Source organism: Protomyctophum bolini (assembly GCF_963924005.1).
Source record: "Protomyctophum bolini genome assembly, chromosome: 11".
Taxonomy (NCBI): Eukaryota; Metazoa; Chordata; class Actinopteri; order Myctophiformes; family Myctophidae; genus Protomyctophum; species Protomyctophum bolini.
In genome coordinates this window covers 25,403,125-25,422,927 of record NC_137872.1, presented here as the reverse complement: position 1 = coordinate 25,422,927, position 19,803 = coordinate 25,403,125, and the positions used below count along the sequence as shown (strand labels likewise).

General features: G+C 43.3%; 1 protein-coding gene across 2 annotated transcripts in view; it reads right to left on the bottom strand.

The window, feature by feature from the left end:
- LOC308324307 (BAR/IMD domain-containing adapter protein 2-like) overlaps positions 1-19,803 on the bottom strand; it is a 79,062-nt gene that overhangs the window by 22,834 nt on the left and 36,425 nt on the right. For both annotated transcript variants that reach the window (XM_080776323.1, XM_080776322.1), the window contains exons 4-6: positions 15,545-15,606; positions 13,688-13,759; positions 9,461-9,598 (exon numbers count right to left, since the gene is read on the bottom strand). In XM_080776323.1, the coding sequence (XP_080632449.1) occupies positions 9,461-9,598; positions 13,688-13,759; positions 15,545-15,606 (272 nt within the window). The remainder of the gene's footprint in view (positions 1-9,460; positions 9,599-13,687; positions 13,760-15,544; positions 15,607-19,803) is intronic.

The following is a 19,803-nucleotide window of genomic DNA, read 5'->3' as shown; positions in this document are numbered from 1 at the left end:
GTTTGGGAACCACTGCTCTATATTACACCTACAGCGTTTCGGATAATTACAAGAACCAGTGCTGGGATGGGATGCGGTGGGGAAGTGTCTGCGTGGGTGTCTGCGTGTGTGACTGCGCAGGACAGAACCAGTGATGGGATGGGATGCGGTGGGGAGGTGTCTGCGTGGGTGACTGCGCAGGACAGAACCAGTGATGGGATGGGATGCGGTGGGGAGGTGTCTGCGTGGGTGTCTGCGTGTGTGACTGAGCAGGACAGAACCAGTGATGGGATGGGATGCGGTGGGGAGGTGTGGGGGTGTCTGCGTGTGTGACTGCGCAGGACAGAACCAGTGATGGGATGGGATGCGGTGGGGAGGTGTGGGGGTGTCTGCGTGTGTGACTGCGCAGGACAGAACCAGTGATGGGATGGGATGCGGTGGGGAGGTGTGGGGGTGTCTGCGTGTGTGACTGCGCAGGACAGAACCAGTGATGGGATGGGATGCGGTGGGGAGGTGTCTGCGTGGGTGTCTGCGTGTGTGACTGAGCAGGACAGAACCAGTGATGGGATGGGATGCGGTGGGGAGGTGTCTGCGTGGGTGTCTGCGTGTGTGACTGAGCAGGACAGAACCAGTGATGGGATGGGATGCGGTGGGGAGGTGTCTGCGTGGGTGTCTGCGTGTGTGACTGCGCAGGACAGAACCAGTGATGGGATGGGATGCGGTGGGGAGGTGTCTGCGTGGGTGTCTGCGTGTGTGACTGCGCAGGACAGAACCAGTGATGGGATGGGATGCGGTGGGGAGGTGTGGGGGTGTCTGCGTGTGTGACTGCGCAGGACAGAACCAGTGATGGGATGGGATGCGGTGGGGAGGTGTCTGCGTGGGTGTCTGCGTGTGTGACTGCGCAGGACAGAACCAGTGATGGGATGGGATGCGGTGGGGAGGTGTCTGCGTGGGTGACTGCGTGGGTGACTGCGCAGGACAGGCATGACGGAAGGTAATGTAACCAGTCTGTTTATATTCCTTTTTTTATTCCCGCAGGGATCCAACTGCGTTTCCTGGCACAGGTAGGGAGCTGCTTGGCTCTGCTGCTCCACTCTTTCATTACTGGTACTTTTGCATACGGTGGTTTATGGAATAAAATAAAAGGAAACACCCACAGGGCAAGTAAGAGCAGCACACACCTATCTCTGCTTGACACAATCTGATATGACATAATCTAACCTAACCATTGCCCGCCACTCCCTCTTCCTCTCATATCCAATACAGTGAGAGCGAGGTCGTCACACTATATTTCTGCTGCTACTCTCTCCATCCAGAAACCTCTGCCATGGTGAGGCGTTTATCTGGACAAGGCCGCTCCCTGTGGCGGCTTGGTCCACTTGACTGAACGACATAATGAGGTAGTTAGGATTTTGGCATGGGGCTTCACACCACATGCTGAGAGGTGTGTAGAGTAGCGGATTTGAATGTTATCAACCGGGTGTGTAGAGTGTGAGATGAGATAGTAAAGGGAATGAGGGTAAGGGGAAGAGAGATGCTAAGGGAACAGGGAGAGTAAGAGAGAGAGAGAGAGAGAGAGAGAGAGAGAGAGAGAGAGAGAGAGAGAGAGAGAGAGAGAGAGAGAGAGAGACCAACAAAGAAAGAAGAGCAATGAAATCGGCTGTCAGCCCGAGCTCAGACATTCTTTACTTTTTAATGAAAAGAGAACAGATAAAACTGAGATCCTGGTGTGTCTTATCTGCCGACATGAGAGTCAAGGGGGGGATTTCTATCCCCATGGCCACCTCTCCACCAGATGCAAACACAAGCAATCCTTGAGCGTGCGTTCATGTGCAAATTACATGATATATATATATATATATGGGTGCCTGTTCTACCTCACCCCTGACATCAAAGTTCTGACTGTGGTCCCTACATTCCAGTCCCCCTGTAGTGCATCCTGGTCCTGGTTTGTAAGTGGTATAAACTGTTGATTCGGCCCATTTGTAGGTATTTTTAGGTGTAGGCTGGACATCCTTGAAAATGGTATGAAAACCAATTCATTTGAAGTTATTATAATTAATTCTTGCCCAGTAGTTGACTGGTTAATATCAGTGCATTGCTTAGTGCTGGTGGCCGTTGCTAGGCTACTCTGTATACTAAAAGGTAAATGAAGCGAATGAAGAGTGATAGTGCCATCATCGAGAGATATTCATTTGAATTCTCATGTTTTGCCACGCCATTTCGTAATTCATCTCTAGCTGTATCTCTTTTTGAGGGGCGCCAGCCCCTCCTATATTCAGCTTATTAGTGTAGATTTTCGTCTTACACAAACATTAAATTCCCATTGGCAATGAATGGAGAATTTTACGTCATAGTGTCTGAGCAAATAGGCCTAGTGTCTATTTTACGTCATGATGATGTACGATGATAAGAGTGCCCCTCAATTCACACGGGGATGATTTCTTCTGTATATCCAACTGCGGTACTGCCACGACATCTGAATAATAGGAGCTCACATTGTGCACCCTAGCAGAGAGGCGCACTCAACTGTGACTGGCTACCCCCCTCAGGTCTCTGGACGTCAAATTAGGAATGGAGACGACCTGGACACTCCAACATGCCGAAAAGAAATCACCAATCCCATATATGTGCAGACTCTTACATGATAGTGGATTTTAGATCTTAATACATATTAGTTGTTTTAGATCTGATGTTTTATATTTGTAATCAGCAAAATAATTCAGTGTTTTTAATGGCACCTCTTTTTTTCTTTTTAAACCTGTGATCATGCTGAAAAGTTGAATAAACGAACATTATAAATGAAATATCCCTCGTGGATCAATAAAAGTAGGCCTGTTGTTTCCCACCACGATTTCTGTGACCAAATACTCGGATCCGATTCTGAATTGGCAATCACGAGAATTAATGTGGTACAATTGAAAATGTCATTTTCGTCTCGCCTGCCCGTGGTTGCGATATGATCAGCAAAAGTGAGCAGACTCACAATGAGAACAGAGATTGCTTTCTGCCTTTCATCTGCATCAGAACAGGGCATGTGTTATGAGTCCGTGGCCTGTCATTTGGGTCAGTCTCTCTGTGCAATAAGGACCCCCATTCAGTATTTTAGCTGTGACGTGAGCGCCCCCTCCTGAGATACTTCCGGGTCCTAGTTGCGTGTCGCTTTTGTGTCTCCATAGAGTTATACTGTGACGCTCCGTCTGACTAAATCTGAGACGAAAACAACCACGAAAGTCTAATTTTACCACTTTCCTCGCAACAACAAAGCTGTGCTGCTCTCCCAAATCTGGCTGTGACAGGCCGTCTGCCCCACATGGAATACTATCGCCATTTTATTTTATTGTGTCAACTACATCCTCATTAATGCAAACTAGATTCAACATACTCAAGCCTGCACACATTCTAAATATGACCCAGAAATATTTTACAGAGCAAATTGCCACCTTCAATAATAATGATAATAATAGCCTTTATTGTCTCGACATCATATATTTTTGTTGTCATGGACACTTAACAAAACATTAATAATTCTACTAGAGTTGGAAGCATTAAGACCCATTTTAACCCTCAATGGCTTCCTTTCTGAAAAATAACGTAATTGTAAAAAGATTCACGCGTTTAGATATTCTATTTACAATGAGATGCGGACGGGAGCTGGTGCCACTTGAACCCGGACGTAACGTAGCACTACAAAATGACGTTGGACTTAAATACTGAATATGTTCTACTGTGTATACTGTAGTTATAAAGCTCCGGAGCAGAAGCAGACCAGCGCTGGAGAACAAGTCCAGTACAGTAGGTCTGTTGACTTGGCTAAACGAACAGACATTTGGTTGAGTGTATTATAGGGTTAAGCACCCTAGAACCCCTATAGTATTCCTATTCTGGGCCTGTACATGATAGGTGAACATTTGGTGAACAAAGCAGATCTTTAGCTGTTGTAGCTTTTGTAGTAGCTGTACGAAATGTACAGACGTATGCATCTTTGTATCTTCAAGGCGCTGGCTTCTATTGAAAAGGAATGGTAACCTGTATCTTTGTATCTGTCAGTGTGAATGCAGCATTAGTGGTATCCTTTGTGTGTTTCAATGTTTATAGAGGTTATTTTTTTTGTTTGTTTATTTGATTTTGTACGACAATCATTTTCCAATGATTACTGCTTTTGCTGTGTTCTTCGTCAAAGCCTTTGGTTTGAGTCACATGAAACCTAAGAGAGGTGTGGTCGTCTAACAGCTGAAACAGTCTCCAGGCAGACGGATACCTGCAGCAACATGCAGCCACATTAGTCCTGTTCCTCCCCTCTCTGTGGGAAGAGAATTACTCAGTCCACTACACTGGAAATCACCGCTCCACAGGAATGTAGGCATGCGGCAGTGGCAAAAGTACTCTTTTTAAAGTAATTAAGTAATACCACAAGATAAAAGACACACGTGTCACAAGTAAAAAGCCTGTATTCAAAATTATACTTGAGTAAAAGTGCAAAGGTATTGGCATTAAAATATACATTACGTAAGAGTACCAAAGTAAAAGTACCCCAATAATTGGTTAATGTATGTTTTGAATTCATAATCTAAATCTACAAAGTAAATAAACCTGTAAACTTAGTCGAGTATTGTTGGATAAAAACTGGATAAACTGTCAAATAAATAAAATGAGTAGTAAAAGAACCTCAACTAAGTACAGACATCCCGGGGGGATAGATCATTTTCTGTTGCAGCGCCCACACTGTGGAATGAACTTCCACGTCATGTTCGAGCTTCTCAAACCTTGCCTGTGTTTAAATCACATCTGAAAACTCACTTGTGCTCCCTGGCGTTCGAACATGCTGATTAAGAGTTGCTGCATTATGTCTTTATGTCACCCTGTTATTATGTAGTTGTTTTCGCCTGTGGTATTTTAGTATTTTTTTGTGTATAGCACTTTGTTTCAACCCTGTTGTTTTAAATGTGCTTTAAATTGATTCAATATAGATTGACTCAGGTACAGTACTTGAGTAAATGTACTTACTACATTCCGCAGCTGGGCTCGCTGGCTGCTCTACCAACTATGAGCCATGAAAAATGACAGTTTATAATGCATGTCCCCTGGCATGGTGGAACAAATACGACACGACACAGGGGTCAGATCAATCTGAAACACTAAGGCGTACTGTGCGTACACACACTCGCGTGTGTGCGTGTGCGTACACTTGTAATGAGAGCCTTGGGACCTGCCCTCTCGTCCTGCTATGTAGCCGGGCGAGGAGTGGGGTTTTTTCCGTGAACTCGGAAAACGCGGAATCCCCGAGCGGCAGCAGGAGCAACGTTTCTGGCCCGAGCATCGATCGCCTAGAATGCCGCTTGTCATGGTTGGCCACACCTCACAACCACACCAACACTGGCTCAGTAATTACCCCGCAAGCCCTGGCCTGTTAGCTGAGTGGAGCTGTGTGCCTCCAGCCTCCCCCTGATATGATGCATCCCATTGCAGGAGCAGCAGTTACTGGCAGGCCAGGGACGCCGCCTCAGGCCGTTTGTGTGCTACGTTTTGCACTGACAGCTAAATATACACACACACTGCTGTCACACATATTCTCTTATGGGAATTCTAACACACACACACACACACACGTGAAGCTAAAACTTTCATAAGTCCACATGACACCACTGAAGAACAACATACTGAAGGTTGGGCTTATTGGTTTTTACACTCCATCTCAAATATGGCGGCACCGCTCGCCAAAAAGAACAGATTGTCAAGCTGGCGACGTGTCCTAGTCCACAAGCGACAGAGAGTATACATGAGACTTAAAGTCCTTCAGTTCCCGCAGCATGCCCATGTTTGACTTTCAATCCAACCCGAGGACCTTTGCTGCATGTCCTCTCTCTGCTCAGTGTCAATAAAGCAGATAAAAGCTAACCGAGGAAGGAGAAGATGGGCTCTCACAGAGGCAGATGTAAACAGAGATGGTATGATAGGTTGCCTGTGTGTGTGTGTGTGTGTGTGTGTGTGTGTGTGTGTGTTAAAAACTATACTCGTCACCATAGAGACCATTCTGTGATTTAAAATACCTCAGACTAGTTCCTTTTTATTGTTAGGAAATATCCCTGAAGAGTTTCTAATACACGATAAATATTTAATCAAGATCCTCTTAGCAACAAGTAAGAAAGCGATCACACGACACTGGCACCAACAGGACAAACCAAAGAAAGAACATTGGATGGACATTACTGAGGAATTGCATGTCATGGAAGGAGATACAAGATGATAAGTTCTATAAAAGTGGGATCTCTTTTTCCAGCCTATCGATAATGTATGAGGACTTCAATGAATGCATCCTGTAATATGAAATAATGCAGCCTTTTCTTTTTTTCCCCCCCGTTTGTCTCTCTTTCTTTTTGTTTTTGTATTGTCTGCTTTTTTTCTTTCCTGTTTGTCGTCAGTCAATTTCTCAATAAAATGAAAAAGTGAAAAAAAAACTATACTATACTATGAGAAATAGATAGTTATAGAATACTATGAGAAATAGATAGTTGTGAGGGCCATTGTCCTTACAAGAGAAATGGTTGCTTTATGGTTGAACAAAGACTTTTTAGACATTTAGTTTGATTTAGGTATTAGAGATAGAATCTGATTTATACTTAACACAGTGTCATACAGTAGCTGACATACAAGCTCACAACGTGTGCGACAAGTATTTTTTCACGGTTAAAAATGCAAACATGAATAAAAAATGGCATTCATAAAATCACTGTCATAAAATGTTGATGCTAGCAGTTCAACTAAATTCTAATTTGCACTGCAATTCAAGCAGTGTAATTACTGGTCTTGCCATTTTTGTTGTAGCCATCTACTGGAAAAATGGTACCAACAATTTTAGAGACATTAATAAAGCAAAGAAGAAAGGCTACATTTTCTTTCACCCTGAACACTGAGAAGGCATGCCTAGTGCCTAGTGTACCTCACACCTAGTGTAACTCACACTGTGCGCACATTAGGTAAACTACCTACTTTTAATTAGCTTTAGTTTTCCAAACTATAGAGCGCCGAAGTCCTGACATCACTCGCTCATCCCCTGGTTCATGGAAGTAATTTCTCTATGGAGAATAACATTGGGTCATCTTGATATCGTCTCATATAAGCATTGTGGTCCAAAAATAAGGTCAGGGAGGTCTCTTTATCGTTTATGACAGTCGGTCACTAATATTTGATACAGTGTTTCTAGCAAAAATGTAACCAATTCAGCAGCAGTAATATTAGCGTTTTCTCTCAGTCAGTTGATTCTTCATATACTGTACATGCGAGTGAAACGGCCGTGAACACATGATTGTGTGATCACACAATTCTTATATGAGGCGATCTAAAATCCCCCTATGGGGATTACAATGCAAATAAAAAGTACATGAACCTGTGGACTTGCATCCTCTACCGATATTGACGTCAGACATTTATTTTTATTTTATTTTCTACTGAAAGCACTTTTGCTATTGGATCAACTTCGTCCAGTCATTGTGACGTAACCGGCGGCTTGCAAAACTTTCCAAGTAGCGTTCCCCAAATCGCTGTATTTGTTTATGTGTGCTCAAGATCTGGTCGGATATGCATTGCCGAGCCTCTGCTATTTACAATTCCCACTCAGGTCACATGTTGTGTCCACCCCCATCCTTGCCACTTTGTGCACTATCCTTTTCATGAAGAGTGAGCTCATTATTTTCAGTGAGATTCTAAACCGTTCACTTTCCAATAGTTGCCCACATGCGCAGATTGTCCCATTGAAGCTGATGGCATATTGGGCCTTCTGCAGAGCTCATCTCTTTTAATTGATTAGTTTCTCATTTTGCCATTTCTGTATTACATTGTCACTCTGCAGAATGCTGAGATGAAACAAATGGTAATGCTTGTACGTTATGTACTGTATCGTTTGAACGAGGTTTTTCAAGCAGCCTTTCCAAACAATGGGCTCTCTAACTCTTGCCTTGTATATTTTTGTGTTTGGCAGGGGTGTGCTTTGGCAGCGGCAACACAAACATAGACATGCAGTATAATTACAGAATAGATGGCCGATTTGAGAGACATGGAGCAGTTTCAGATTACTCCATCATAGGCATACTGGACTGGTGAGTAGGAAGTGGAACTTTCAACTTGGTGTCCCTATTTCGGCATTCTAGGTGAAAATTATTGTATATTTTCCTGTACAGAAGCCATTTTAGCCATTTGTCCTACAAAAAAACGTATTTAGGGCTTAACCACATAAACCATATGTGGGCGGGGCATGTCATAATATTCTGGGAATGTCATAATAGGTGATCCACATTAGAGCGTCGCAGTCCCGCCAGGCCCAGGAAATGATTCTCCGTTCATTTTCCTCATAGACATTTCAAAAAGTATTTATTTAAAGACCTTTTAAGCCTTGTACAAAGCCAACTCTTGTCGTGTCAAATCATGACAATAAACTAAAGAATTCAGGCCAAATAAATAATTAGAAAGAAGAAGAAAACAGCAGGTTACAACACTTTTTTTGTTGTTTTTCTTCTCTTGTAATTATTTGTTTGGTCCAAAATATTGTGTTTGTTGTCATGATTTGTCACAACTCGAGTTGGCTTTGTACGACGCTTATAAGGTCTTTAAATAAATACGTTTTGAAATGTCTATGGGAAAAATGCACTGGGCCTGGCGTCGTCATGAAAGGGGGCAGGACTGTGACGCTCTATAGGTGTCATAATAGGTGATCCACAAGATCCACAATGTCGTGTTGCAATGTGTTGTTGTGAGCCTGTAGATCAGCTATTTTCAGGGCCAACCAGTTCCTTTCCCCTCCATCAGGCCACGCGCGGCACCCCGGCTGGCCAGGGGGAGGTAGTTTTAGAGACCAGGATTACTGCATGTTTTTGTGAGGGTACCTATATCCACACAGAAAGGCCCTTTTGCCAACCCCGTCTAGGGTATGGGCACTGATGACGCGGAGGAGGGACGCCGCCAGTGCCCATAGCGTCCTCAGCGGGAATCGAACCCAGGATCTTCTAGCTGTGAGGCGACAGCAATACCAACCGTACCACCGTGCCCCCATCTTTTAATTTAATACATTTTCATAATTATTATGAACCTCCCCCCAAGTCTTGTAAATATGGCGCTTATGGTCTCCAAGGGAAAAAATACTTGAATTGGAGCCTTAATTAGTCTTCGATCTTCCCATTATAAGTCTATGGAGAACTAATTAATTAATTAATATCAATTAAACTATACAACAGATCTCTTAGCAAAATATACAAGCACACGATTCCCGATGAAGTCGGTCGATTTGACATATGGCTCAAGTGCGTGCGGCAAAAATGTACAATAACAATAGTCTGGTTGCCCTGTTAGGGCAACCACACCAACTATTGTACCAATTCAAACCAATTTTAAACTAGAGGAATCGTCTTGGAGGTTCCGGATCAGAAACCTGAAAATGGTATTGATCCCAGGCTATAGACTGAACTCAGGCCCTCCTACAGTGACCCACCTGCATCTCTTTCTCTCCATACTTGGAGGGGTTCTTGCTTCCCTGGCTCTTCCTGCGCAGCTTCTTCAGCTCACCCTGGCACTTCTCCAGACTCTCCCCTTTGCTCTTGTGTTCCACCTGGTACTTCTTCAGAGCAGCCTGCGGGGGACGACAGAAAGTACATGAGCACGTGGCAAGATCTCCCACCGAACCAAAGGGTGTGTGTGTGTGTGTGTGTGTGTGTGTGGTTGTGGGAGATGTGGTCATAGGAGATATTGCGGATCTGGCCTGCATTGTGAATGAAGATAATGATAGGGATAATAATGGTGAGGTTGAGCTGGATTTGACATGTTACACAAAACTACTTGGGTGGGCTCGTTCCTTCCAATCGCAGACAATTATGTTAAGCGGTTTAACGTTTTACATTTAACTTTCATCCACTGTCGAGTAAATTATCGAGCCGTAAACGGTGTGCTAAATGATTACCCTCACAAGGACAGAGGGACATGCATACAGCAAGACATTTAAAATGTCTAGGTTAAACCATGCCATACTGTATGCAGACAAGCCATGGTGGAGGATAGTCATTCAGTTAAGCATTAGCGATAGTGTCAATCTGCTACTATATCTGCTATTTAGACCTTGTGAAAAGCTAAGAGTTTCGTTTACAGGGTCATGAAACAGTAACAGAACAACCGATATCCTTAACATCAAGCGCAAATGAGCTGCTGTGTTCCCTTTAATTAGACACAAGAGCCTTTCGACAGTTCTGTCAGACCGCATGTTCACTGTTCACGGCCCTCAATCAGAAATCTAAATTAGACGCCACAGCCACATTAATGAGTGATTAATTGTGGTCACGACCTGTCTGGCCCTCGGATGAACTTGGTACACTGGTTGAATGTGACCTTTGTCTGTAAACGGTGATGTATGAGCAATGCTCCTCTTCACTGGTAACTTGCCATTTTGGCAACTCAGCGTTTCCCCCCCATCTGTGAATGATTGAGATGAGTTGGAACACCATGGTTAAGTCATTGTTTCAGGTCAGGAGATAAAAAGCAAGAGAATTTGGAGATTGATTGATTTATAGAGAGAGAGAACGAGAGAGAACGAGAGAGACAGACAGACACACACGTACGTATGGTCGTCCCTTGTGTCTTCAGAGACTGAATTACACAATGCATATATGAATAATTCACGAAGCAAAATGCCTGCCATTATTGCTGATTAAATGTTATTAAACGCAATAGATGTTAATACCGCATGGGATCAGATGGAGGGGAAAATAAATCCATGTAACAGTTGAAACTAATGTTTGGGTAAGAAGATGCCTGTTCAACAGAATAATTGGCTGATGGGTTAAAGAAGGGATAAACCCTTTCCTGATCTCAGATCAATGTTGGCAGAAAATTTGCCAAATCTGGCAGCAACAGGCATCCTATGACCTTGCTTTTGTAACATTTCCCAGAACATGGTCTGCTGCACCTGGGGGAAGCAAATAACATGAAGAGAAGGCTGTTATCTGTGAACATTGTAGGGCTATGAAAACAAAAACAATGTGGATGATGAAAGTATAGCAATAACAGACAATTCTGCATAAACCTCTAACTTCATAACTTCTATCACTTATATACCAATTTACTACTAGTCATGGCTAAATTAAGGGTGATTTATATTTACTTGCACACTGGTATAATGCACTGGTCCACCCGCCCATCAGGAACGTTTGTTGTGGGAACTTGTGGCCGTGCATTATTTGATATTGAGTGATCATAGAAGTAGCAGTTAATAGCCAATAGACAATGACTTACAGTGATGGTACTTGTAGTGTATTGTAGCTAGAGGATTTATTATGACAGGATCACAAAGAAAAACAGTATGCTACAAGGACGCTGCCTGTATTCATAGCATTTTGTTCAAAACCAGCCACACCTCCAAGTTCCAACAACCACGATAGAATAGTAAAAATGCAAGGCAATGTTTTTTCCTTACTATACTGTGTACCAATTTGTGTGGTGTTTGGACAAAATCTGGAGGTGTCCTGTAAGAAAATGTGTTTTGCAAAAATAGGTGTAACCCCTGGGAGTCAACATTGTGTCAAACAATAGCAATATGCAGTCAAGTTGATATGCAAAAGCTAGAAGCTATTCTACCTTAAGAGATCAGCCTAACTGTTGTTCCTATGTTTTTCTTTTTTACTAGATCTGATTGGCCGATAGGAGGGTCCATCACTTTTCTGGGCTTGTGATTGGTTTTGGGGTGGAACAAGGGAAGAAATTACGTTGTGCGTTGTGATGATATGACACCGCCGTATGTTTTGTAAAACATTACCGTGACTTTAAGACTTGATTTTGAAGCTCATCTGATTGAGTGTGAACAGTATTTGCAAGACTGAATTTCAGACGAGTTCTGTGATTATTATTACTGCAGTAAGTAAGCCTTACTTACCGTGAACGTCCGGAACAGAAACGTTCATTTGGAGAGTACAAAGACTGTGCTACTAAGAACCTCATGTATGTGTATAGTTTCATGTTACAAAGTGGACCACAATGGAAACAAGCGAAGGCTTTTTTGTGTCTAAGTCCATTTGGCGTTTTTTTTTTAATTTTAAAGTTAAATTTTCTTAAACTGCCAATAAAGTATTCTATCTATCCTCTGGCATCGTAGGACGTGGGTAAGACCAGTCGTCTGTCTGCTGGAACGGTGTAAAGAACATCCTGTTCAACTTTAGCTCTCCACGTTGCGTGGGGTGAACTAACCTGGGCAACGAGGCTCACATGAATGAAGAGGTGTTTCCACTCCAGTGCACAACATCACCAACAGGCCTGCAACGGGGGTTTGTTTTTGTTTTGATAATATTATGCCGGTATTTTTGAGTGTTTGGACAAAATCTGGAAGTGTCCTGTAAAAAAATGTGTTTTGCAAAAATAGGTCTATAACAAAATTTGAAAATGTTGGGGCAGAGATTCTGCTGTGCCATCCAGGAGTGTGTGTGTGCACAGTTTGGCTGCGATCAAGCCAACGGTGCTGGAGATTAGCTGATCACAGACGATAGGACACACGGACGGACGGACAGGGTGGAAAACATACTCTCTCCCCATGCCTTCGGCCTGGTGGAGAAAAAAACCAAACGGCTCCCAATGTGATCTTTTCAAGCATACACAACTACAGTAAGATGGCACCATCCCACCCCCAAACCAATGCACCGCAGTGCTACTCCACACTGCAGCCTGCAGCCCACTCATTCTAAAGATATCACACACCAGCCTGGTCGCCAGAAGAAAATGTTGGCATTGTGCATTTCTGCAAACCAGGGATACGTTGGGTCTCAATGTGAGACTCATATGAACATTTCTAGATGACGAAATGCGACACAATGCATGTCCACGTGGAAACTATCCTCAACCCAATACCTGATCCCAACACAAACCCATAACCCTACAACACCAAAAGAATCCACAAGACTCTTAACAGCAATACAATGCTGAATGCACACAAGGAGTCGACATGGTCCATATTGGTTCAGAAACGTTGAGATTCAATGCATTCTTGATTTGCATGAACATTCCGTTTTGTCGATTTGGTTGCACTCATTGCGTGTGTGTCATGTGACACACACACTTTGTGTATAGCAATTGTTCGGAAAAGAAAATGTGTGGGATTTTTATGGTTCTGGCAAGATACCTTATAAAAGGAGGGGATGACGTAACAACTAGGTAGTCGTGACGTCAACCCTGACACACACACACACACACACACACACACACACACACACACACACACAATTTGTGTATAGCAATTTTTCAGAAACAAACTAAACGCCTAATCCAAACCTGGATCTTTTACTATCCTCTGAATATCCTTGTGGGTTTTTTGGTCCCTACATGCACATTAATACACGCACACACACACTCCAAAAAAGGTTGTGTTGTAATCATCCAGCCTGTAATGGTGGCGCCGAGATGAAAAAACAAATCACAGCCCACTCTGCAGAGATGCCATATCAAAGCTTTTCTTCTCACAGAGACATCCCTTAATTGCCTCAGAGAGTCAGACTCGATTGCGTAACATCAAGTGTTTAGAATGCAGTTCCACATCCATTACCATCCTATGCGACGCCACACTATACGGATTTCTCATAAATACAACGACATGCTCATTGCGAGTTATTGGTTGCGGGGCTGTCCCGAGGGCCTTTGCGTGTGGGTGAGGCACCCAGTGGCTGTAAACAGGCAATTAGATACTCACAGTCAGATAACGAGCATCCAGCTCCACCTTCTTCTCCAGTTCAGACAGCAGTTCGTTGTGAAAGGACTTCAGCTGGTGAGGGTAAAGTGGCACAGTAAGTAGGTTGGTACTGTATAGATAGATGGATAGAGTCAGTAATAGTATAGTAATAGTAAGGCAACACTAATTGAAGATAATACAAGTCTGGCCTGGGCATGTGAACTTGGAATGAATATAGGCTATCACCAGTATCACCAGTACCATTAGTGAATATAGTGGAGATATGCTGTGCTTACAGTAGGCAATAATACACAATTATGATGCAATTTTAGCATTCCTTTCATCAAGTCCACATTCGCAAGTGGGATTAAGGGGCCCCCCACACTGCAATATTTCTGACCTGATTATGCCGTGTATAGACTGATGGGGCCCATTTGGGATAGATTTTGGTGGATAGGCTGGTTGTCAGTTTTAGGTTCATTGCTATGAAAGATTCGATGATAATATGATGAATAGATTTGACGAAGTTTTAATTTAATCGTTTCTGTTTGACATCTTTTTCATTCACTTCTCCCCAATTTAGTCATTATGTCAATTCCCCCATGAAACGTGCAGTACATGGCCCCTGTCACTGTCAACCCCACTACTTGCCCTTTAGGCAGCTGTAGACACAATCATGTTTCCTCCAGTATACATGGAGGGTCACCAGCTGCCTCTTTTGACCCGACAGTGAGGAGTGTCACTAGATTTGACAAAAGTTGTTATGATTCATTTTCTCCCTGTAAGAAAACAAGGCTGGTTGACGGTACATCGCTTCTGACAGCTGCCGGCCGTTGCCAAGTTACGGGTATAATCTAATGGTAAATAAGGCAGAGTGATACTGTTATCAGGAGATATTGCTACTCATTAGAATGCCAATTCTACCGTTATGTGTCCAGAATATTTTCACATAATCAGAGCTATGTTGTGCCAACATATAGCTTGAGCCACACATGTGTGCCATAGATATCCTTGTGTACTAAAGCACAGGTTACCAAACAGTGGGTCGGGACCCGTTTGAAGGTCGCAGACACATTTTCATGGGTACCTTTATTTTTTGTTTCCTACATTCAGTTTTTAATTATTATAATTTCAAAGCATTTTTGTTTTATCCCAAAAAAGCTAAATTTGATTTGAAAACATATTCAATGTTCAATGTCATTTTAAGAAATGAAAGAAAAATAGTAATTAGAAAACAAATGTTAAAGTATTAGTGAAAATACACGATCTACAAGAGCCACGTTACGAGTATGTAGATCTGCTCTTTTAACTCATTTGGGTTCCGGGGAGACATCAAATTTCTCTTTTGGGTAACGAGCTAAAATGTTTGGGAAGCAATATAAGCACTGGTTCTCAAAGTCAGGTCTGGGAACCACCGGGGGCGCAAATGGACCCTCCCAGGTGTAACGGGTCCATTTGGTCCCATTTGTACAACTCTCAGAGTTACAATAACACTGTGGATTCTACAGTGTAGATTGGGGTCCCATTACACACTGTCAGAGTTACAGACCAGTAAGGGTCCACTGGGTCCATTGCTCTCCGGACCCAGATGAGGACCAGTGTTTTAGCTCAAGATCCAAAAGAGAAATAATTTGCCCGGGCCCTAAACTAGTGACAATAGCAGATTTACAAGCCCACACAACAACTCAAAATAAATGTGTGACCTTTTGTCAAAATCTTTCGAAAACCTTGTACAATAATAATTATTAATGTCAATATTTCGCGACCCACGGAAATGGATCTGCAACCCACAAATGAACCATGCAGTGGGAACCAGTGTACTAGAGTGCAACATTCTGTGTGTCGTGTGGTATAGCTGTAGATGCTGGGAATACATACCATCTCCTCTAGCTGCACTTGGATCTGTCTGTGTACTTCAGCCATCTGGAACAACACGTCCCCTACACACAAACACCAACAGAGAGGGAGGAAAGACACCATCAGTGAACCAATGTAAGAGAGAGAGAGAGAGAGAGAGAGAGAGAGAGAGAGAGAGAGAGAGAGAGATAGAGAGAGAGAAGACACGATCAGTGAACCAATGTGAGAGAGAGAGAGAGAGAGAGAGAGGGAGGAAAGACACCATCAGTGAACCAATGTGAGAGAGAGAGAGAGAGAGAGAGAGAAAGAAGACACGATCAGTGAACCAATGTAAGAGAGAGAGAGAGAGAGAGAGAGAGAGAGAGAGAGAGAGAGAGAGAGAGAGAGAGAGAGAAGACACGATCAGTGAACCAATGTAAGAGAGAGAGAGAGAGAGAGAGGAAGAAAGGAAGAAAGAAAGAAAGAAAGAAAGAAAGAAAGAAAGAAACTAGCGTGCAGATCCCATGCAGCAACACAAGACACAAATATACAGGACAAATGTGAGTTAACTGTGTCAATGAAGAAAATTATGAAACTTTATTCTTGGAACATCAAGAAGCACAGAGACAGAGCCATAACAAGAAATGACAAGAAAGGTATTTAACGCAAAAATAAAAACACAAACAAAGTGAAGAGAAATAATTTCTCAGTCAGTCCAGGTTATAGAATTATGACTCTTCAAGGGTTATGTCGGCACTGATGCCCTGCTGAGATCAGCTGTGGTGAATTCTGTGATTTGTTCTTAGATCAAGCAATGTTGTTTACGGAAAACAAAAATCAATGAAATCGCAAGGTCTCCAAGACAAAAAGGAGAAGGGTGAGTGGCAGGGGGGCAGTCATGCAGCTTGTGGAAGGGCGTCAATGTTATACCTACATGCTGGTTCTTCTGAATATGCAGTGCATTGTAAAGAAAAGGAACAAACACCTAGATTGAGCGAAGGACACATACAGTACACAGACACCTGGTGAAGGACACATACAGTACACAGACACCTGGTGAAGGACACATACAGTACACAGACACCTGGTGAAGGACACATACAGTACACAGACACCTGGTGAAGGACACATACAGTACCGGTACACAGACACCTGGTGAAGGACACATACAGTACACAGACACCTGGTGAAGGACACATACAGTACACAGACACCTGGTGAAGGACACATACAGTACACAGACACCTGGTGAAGGACACATACAGTACACAGACACCTGGTGAAGGACACATACAGTACACAGACACCTGGTGAAGGACACATACAGTACACAGACACCTGGTGAAGGACACATACAGTACACAGACACCTGGTGAAGGACACATACAGTACACAGACACCTGGTGAAGGACACATACAGTACACAGACACCTGGTGAAGGACACACAGTACAGTACACAGACACCTGGTGAAGGACACATACAGTACACAGACACCTGGTGAAGGACACATACAGTACCGGTACACAGACACCTGGTGAAGGACACACAGTACAGTACACAGACACCTGGTGAAGGACACACAGTACAGTACACAGACACCTGGTGAAGGACACATACAGTACACAGACACCTGGTGAAGGACACATACAGTACACAGACACCTGGTGAAGGACACATACAGTACACAGACACCTGGTGAAGGACACATACAGTACAGACACCTGGTGAAGGACACATACAGTACACAGACACCTGGTGAAGGACACATACAGTACACAGACACCTGGTGAAGGACACATACAGTACAGACACCTGGTGAAGGACACATACAGTACACAGACACCTGGTGAAGGACACATACAGTACACAGACACCTGGTGAAGGACACATACAGTACAGACACCTGGTGAAGGACACATACAGTACACAGACACCTGGTGAAGGACACATACAGTACACAGACACCTGGTGAAGGACACATACAGTACAGACACCTGGTGAAGGACACATACAGTACACAGACACCTGGTGAAGGACACATACAGTACACAGACACCTGGTGAAGGACACATACAGTACACAGACACCTGGTGAAGGACACATACAGTACACAGACACCTGGTGAAGGACACACAGTACAGTACACAGACACCTGGTGAAGGACACATACAGTACAGACACCTGGTGAAGGACACATACAGTACACAGACACCTGGTGAAGGACACATACAGTACCGGTACACAGACACCTGGTGAAGGACACATACAGTACACAGACACCTGGTGAAGGACACATACAGTACACAGACACCTGGTGAAGGACACATACAGTACACAGACACCTGGTGAAGGACACATACAGTACACAGACACCTGGTGAAGGACACATACAGTACACAGACACCTGGTGAAGGACACATACAGTACACAGACACCTGGTGGTGAGACGAACAGTAGGGTGAGAGACCTACAGAGACATGGGACACATACAGATTACCCTGATCAAAAGCCCAAAAGTCCGAAGCCCCTTAGCACATGTAATAGCACCAAGGCTATGACTGCGAGTGCATTATTTGACTATATTAGTACCGTGATAGAATGTACAGGATTTGAGGATTAAGCCCCTCGTTTCTGAGGGGGTCCTCACCAGTACTCATTAGTTCAGACTTGATTGCTTAAGCGTAAAGCATGCTGTCATCAATCAAAATGAACAAGTACCTTGCTGAATAAAGAAAGACATGTTTTGGAACCTTTTGGAAGCATTGTTTAATGCATGTTTTTTGCATAGATCTCACAATAAGGGCAATAATAGAAAGCCATGAGGTTTCAATAACAATTATTGCAATATGCTTTACGTTTGGTATTACACAATATAAATGGCATCCTATCTGGGTGCATTCTACGTGATCTAGAATTTGCCACAAATTGAATGTGTCATAAAAGATGAAGCTGCAAAACACACAAATGAATGGTCACAAATGGCATCTTGGCAGTTGGCATCAAGATCTATTCATTACACCTACACATGCTGTATATGTTGTTGAAAACAAATACTCAGGCCTGCCCAATACTGCAAGGGACATTTATAGTAAATATACTAATGTCATCGTACATCCACATTTTGCTATGCTTTCCTGTTATATTATATAATTATATATACAGTATATAAAGCCTTAACTTTAGGCTAAATCTTATGATTTCAGTTTGTTCTCAGCACAAGGGGCTTTGGACTGGTCTCCATACAGAAAGCTGCTACATACAGATGACACTGAAGTGCTGAAGTGCTGAAGTGCACCAGCGCTGACAAAAAAAAGCAACAAGAGCAGCAAAGCAGCGTGGCCGTCCATCCCCTTGTGACAGACAGAAAATAAAATGTAAGTAATTATGCTTCATTTATTGTGTGTGTGTGTGTGTGTGTGTGTGTGTGTGTGTGTGTGTGTGTGTGTGTGTGTGTGTGTGTGTGTGTGTGTGTGTGAGTGAGTTGTACAATGGCATCGTACTACTGTCCCTGGACAAGAGATTGTTCTTTAAGTTTTAAACCATTTCAAATCCAAACACATTCCGTCATATGCTTCGGACAAAAATCCCAGACCACCCATCCTCTTTTAGTTACAAACAAAACAATTCAACAAAACAAATAGTCAATCTAATCAATGTCTCTTGTGGCAGGTCAATGATTCCACTAATTTAAGTGGTGTCTAACATGAAATGTTAATATGGTGCAGTATTTCCATAACCACTTGTACTTGTCCTAACTAAAGCCATCAGCCGCAGACCTCAATGGACACTCAACCTGACCCATCTGTTTAATGTCATCATTCATGACCCAAACAGTGCCTGCTCGGCACCATCAAATCCTATGTGTTCATTTTTGTATAAAACGTCTGGGTTTCCGAGGCTACAACTTTTGTAACTCTGAAAGTGTGTAAAATATAAACAAATGAACTAGTTAACATTTGCACACTCTCAGAGTTTAAATTAACACTGACGATTTGACCGTCTGTGTGATGACCTCAAGTAGTTGCCAAGGAGATGTTGTTTGTTGTCTTTGTGCAACCTGCCGATCTGGAGTCATTCAAGAGGAGGCCAACGCATCCAGGCACGCTAAGCCGATTTACAGATCTACTCATCCCTGATTGCTGCTCCTGCAGGCTTAGATACTGTGGCATTCTGCTAACAGCTTGAACTGGCAGGATCAATTAACAGAATGAGCAGACATCACGCACGAACACACACACACACACACACACGTTCAGTACACACACGCTTACAAACACACACACACACACACACACACAC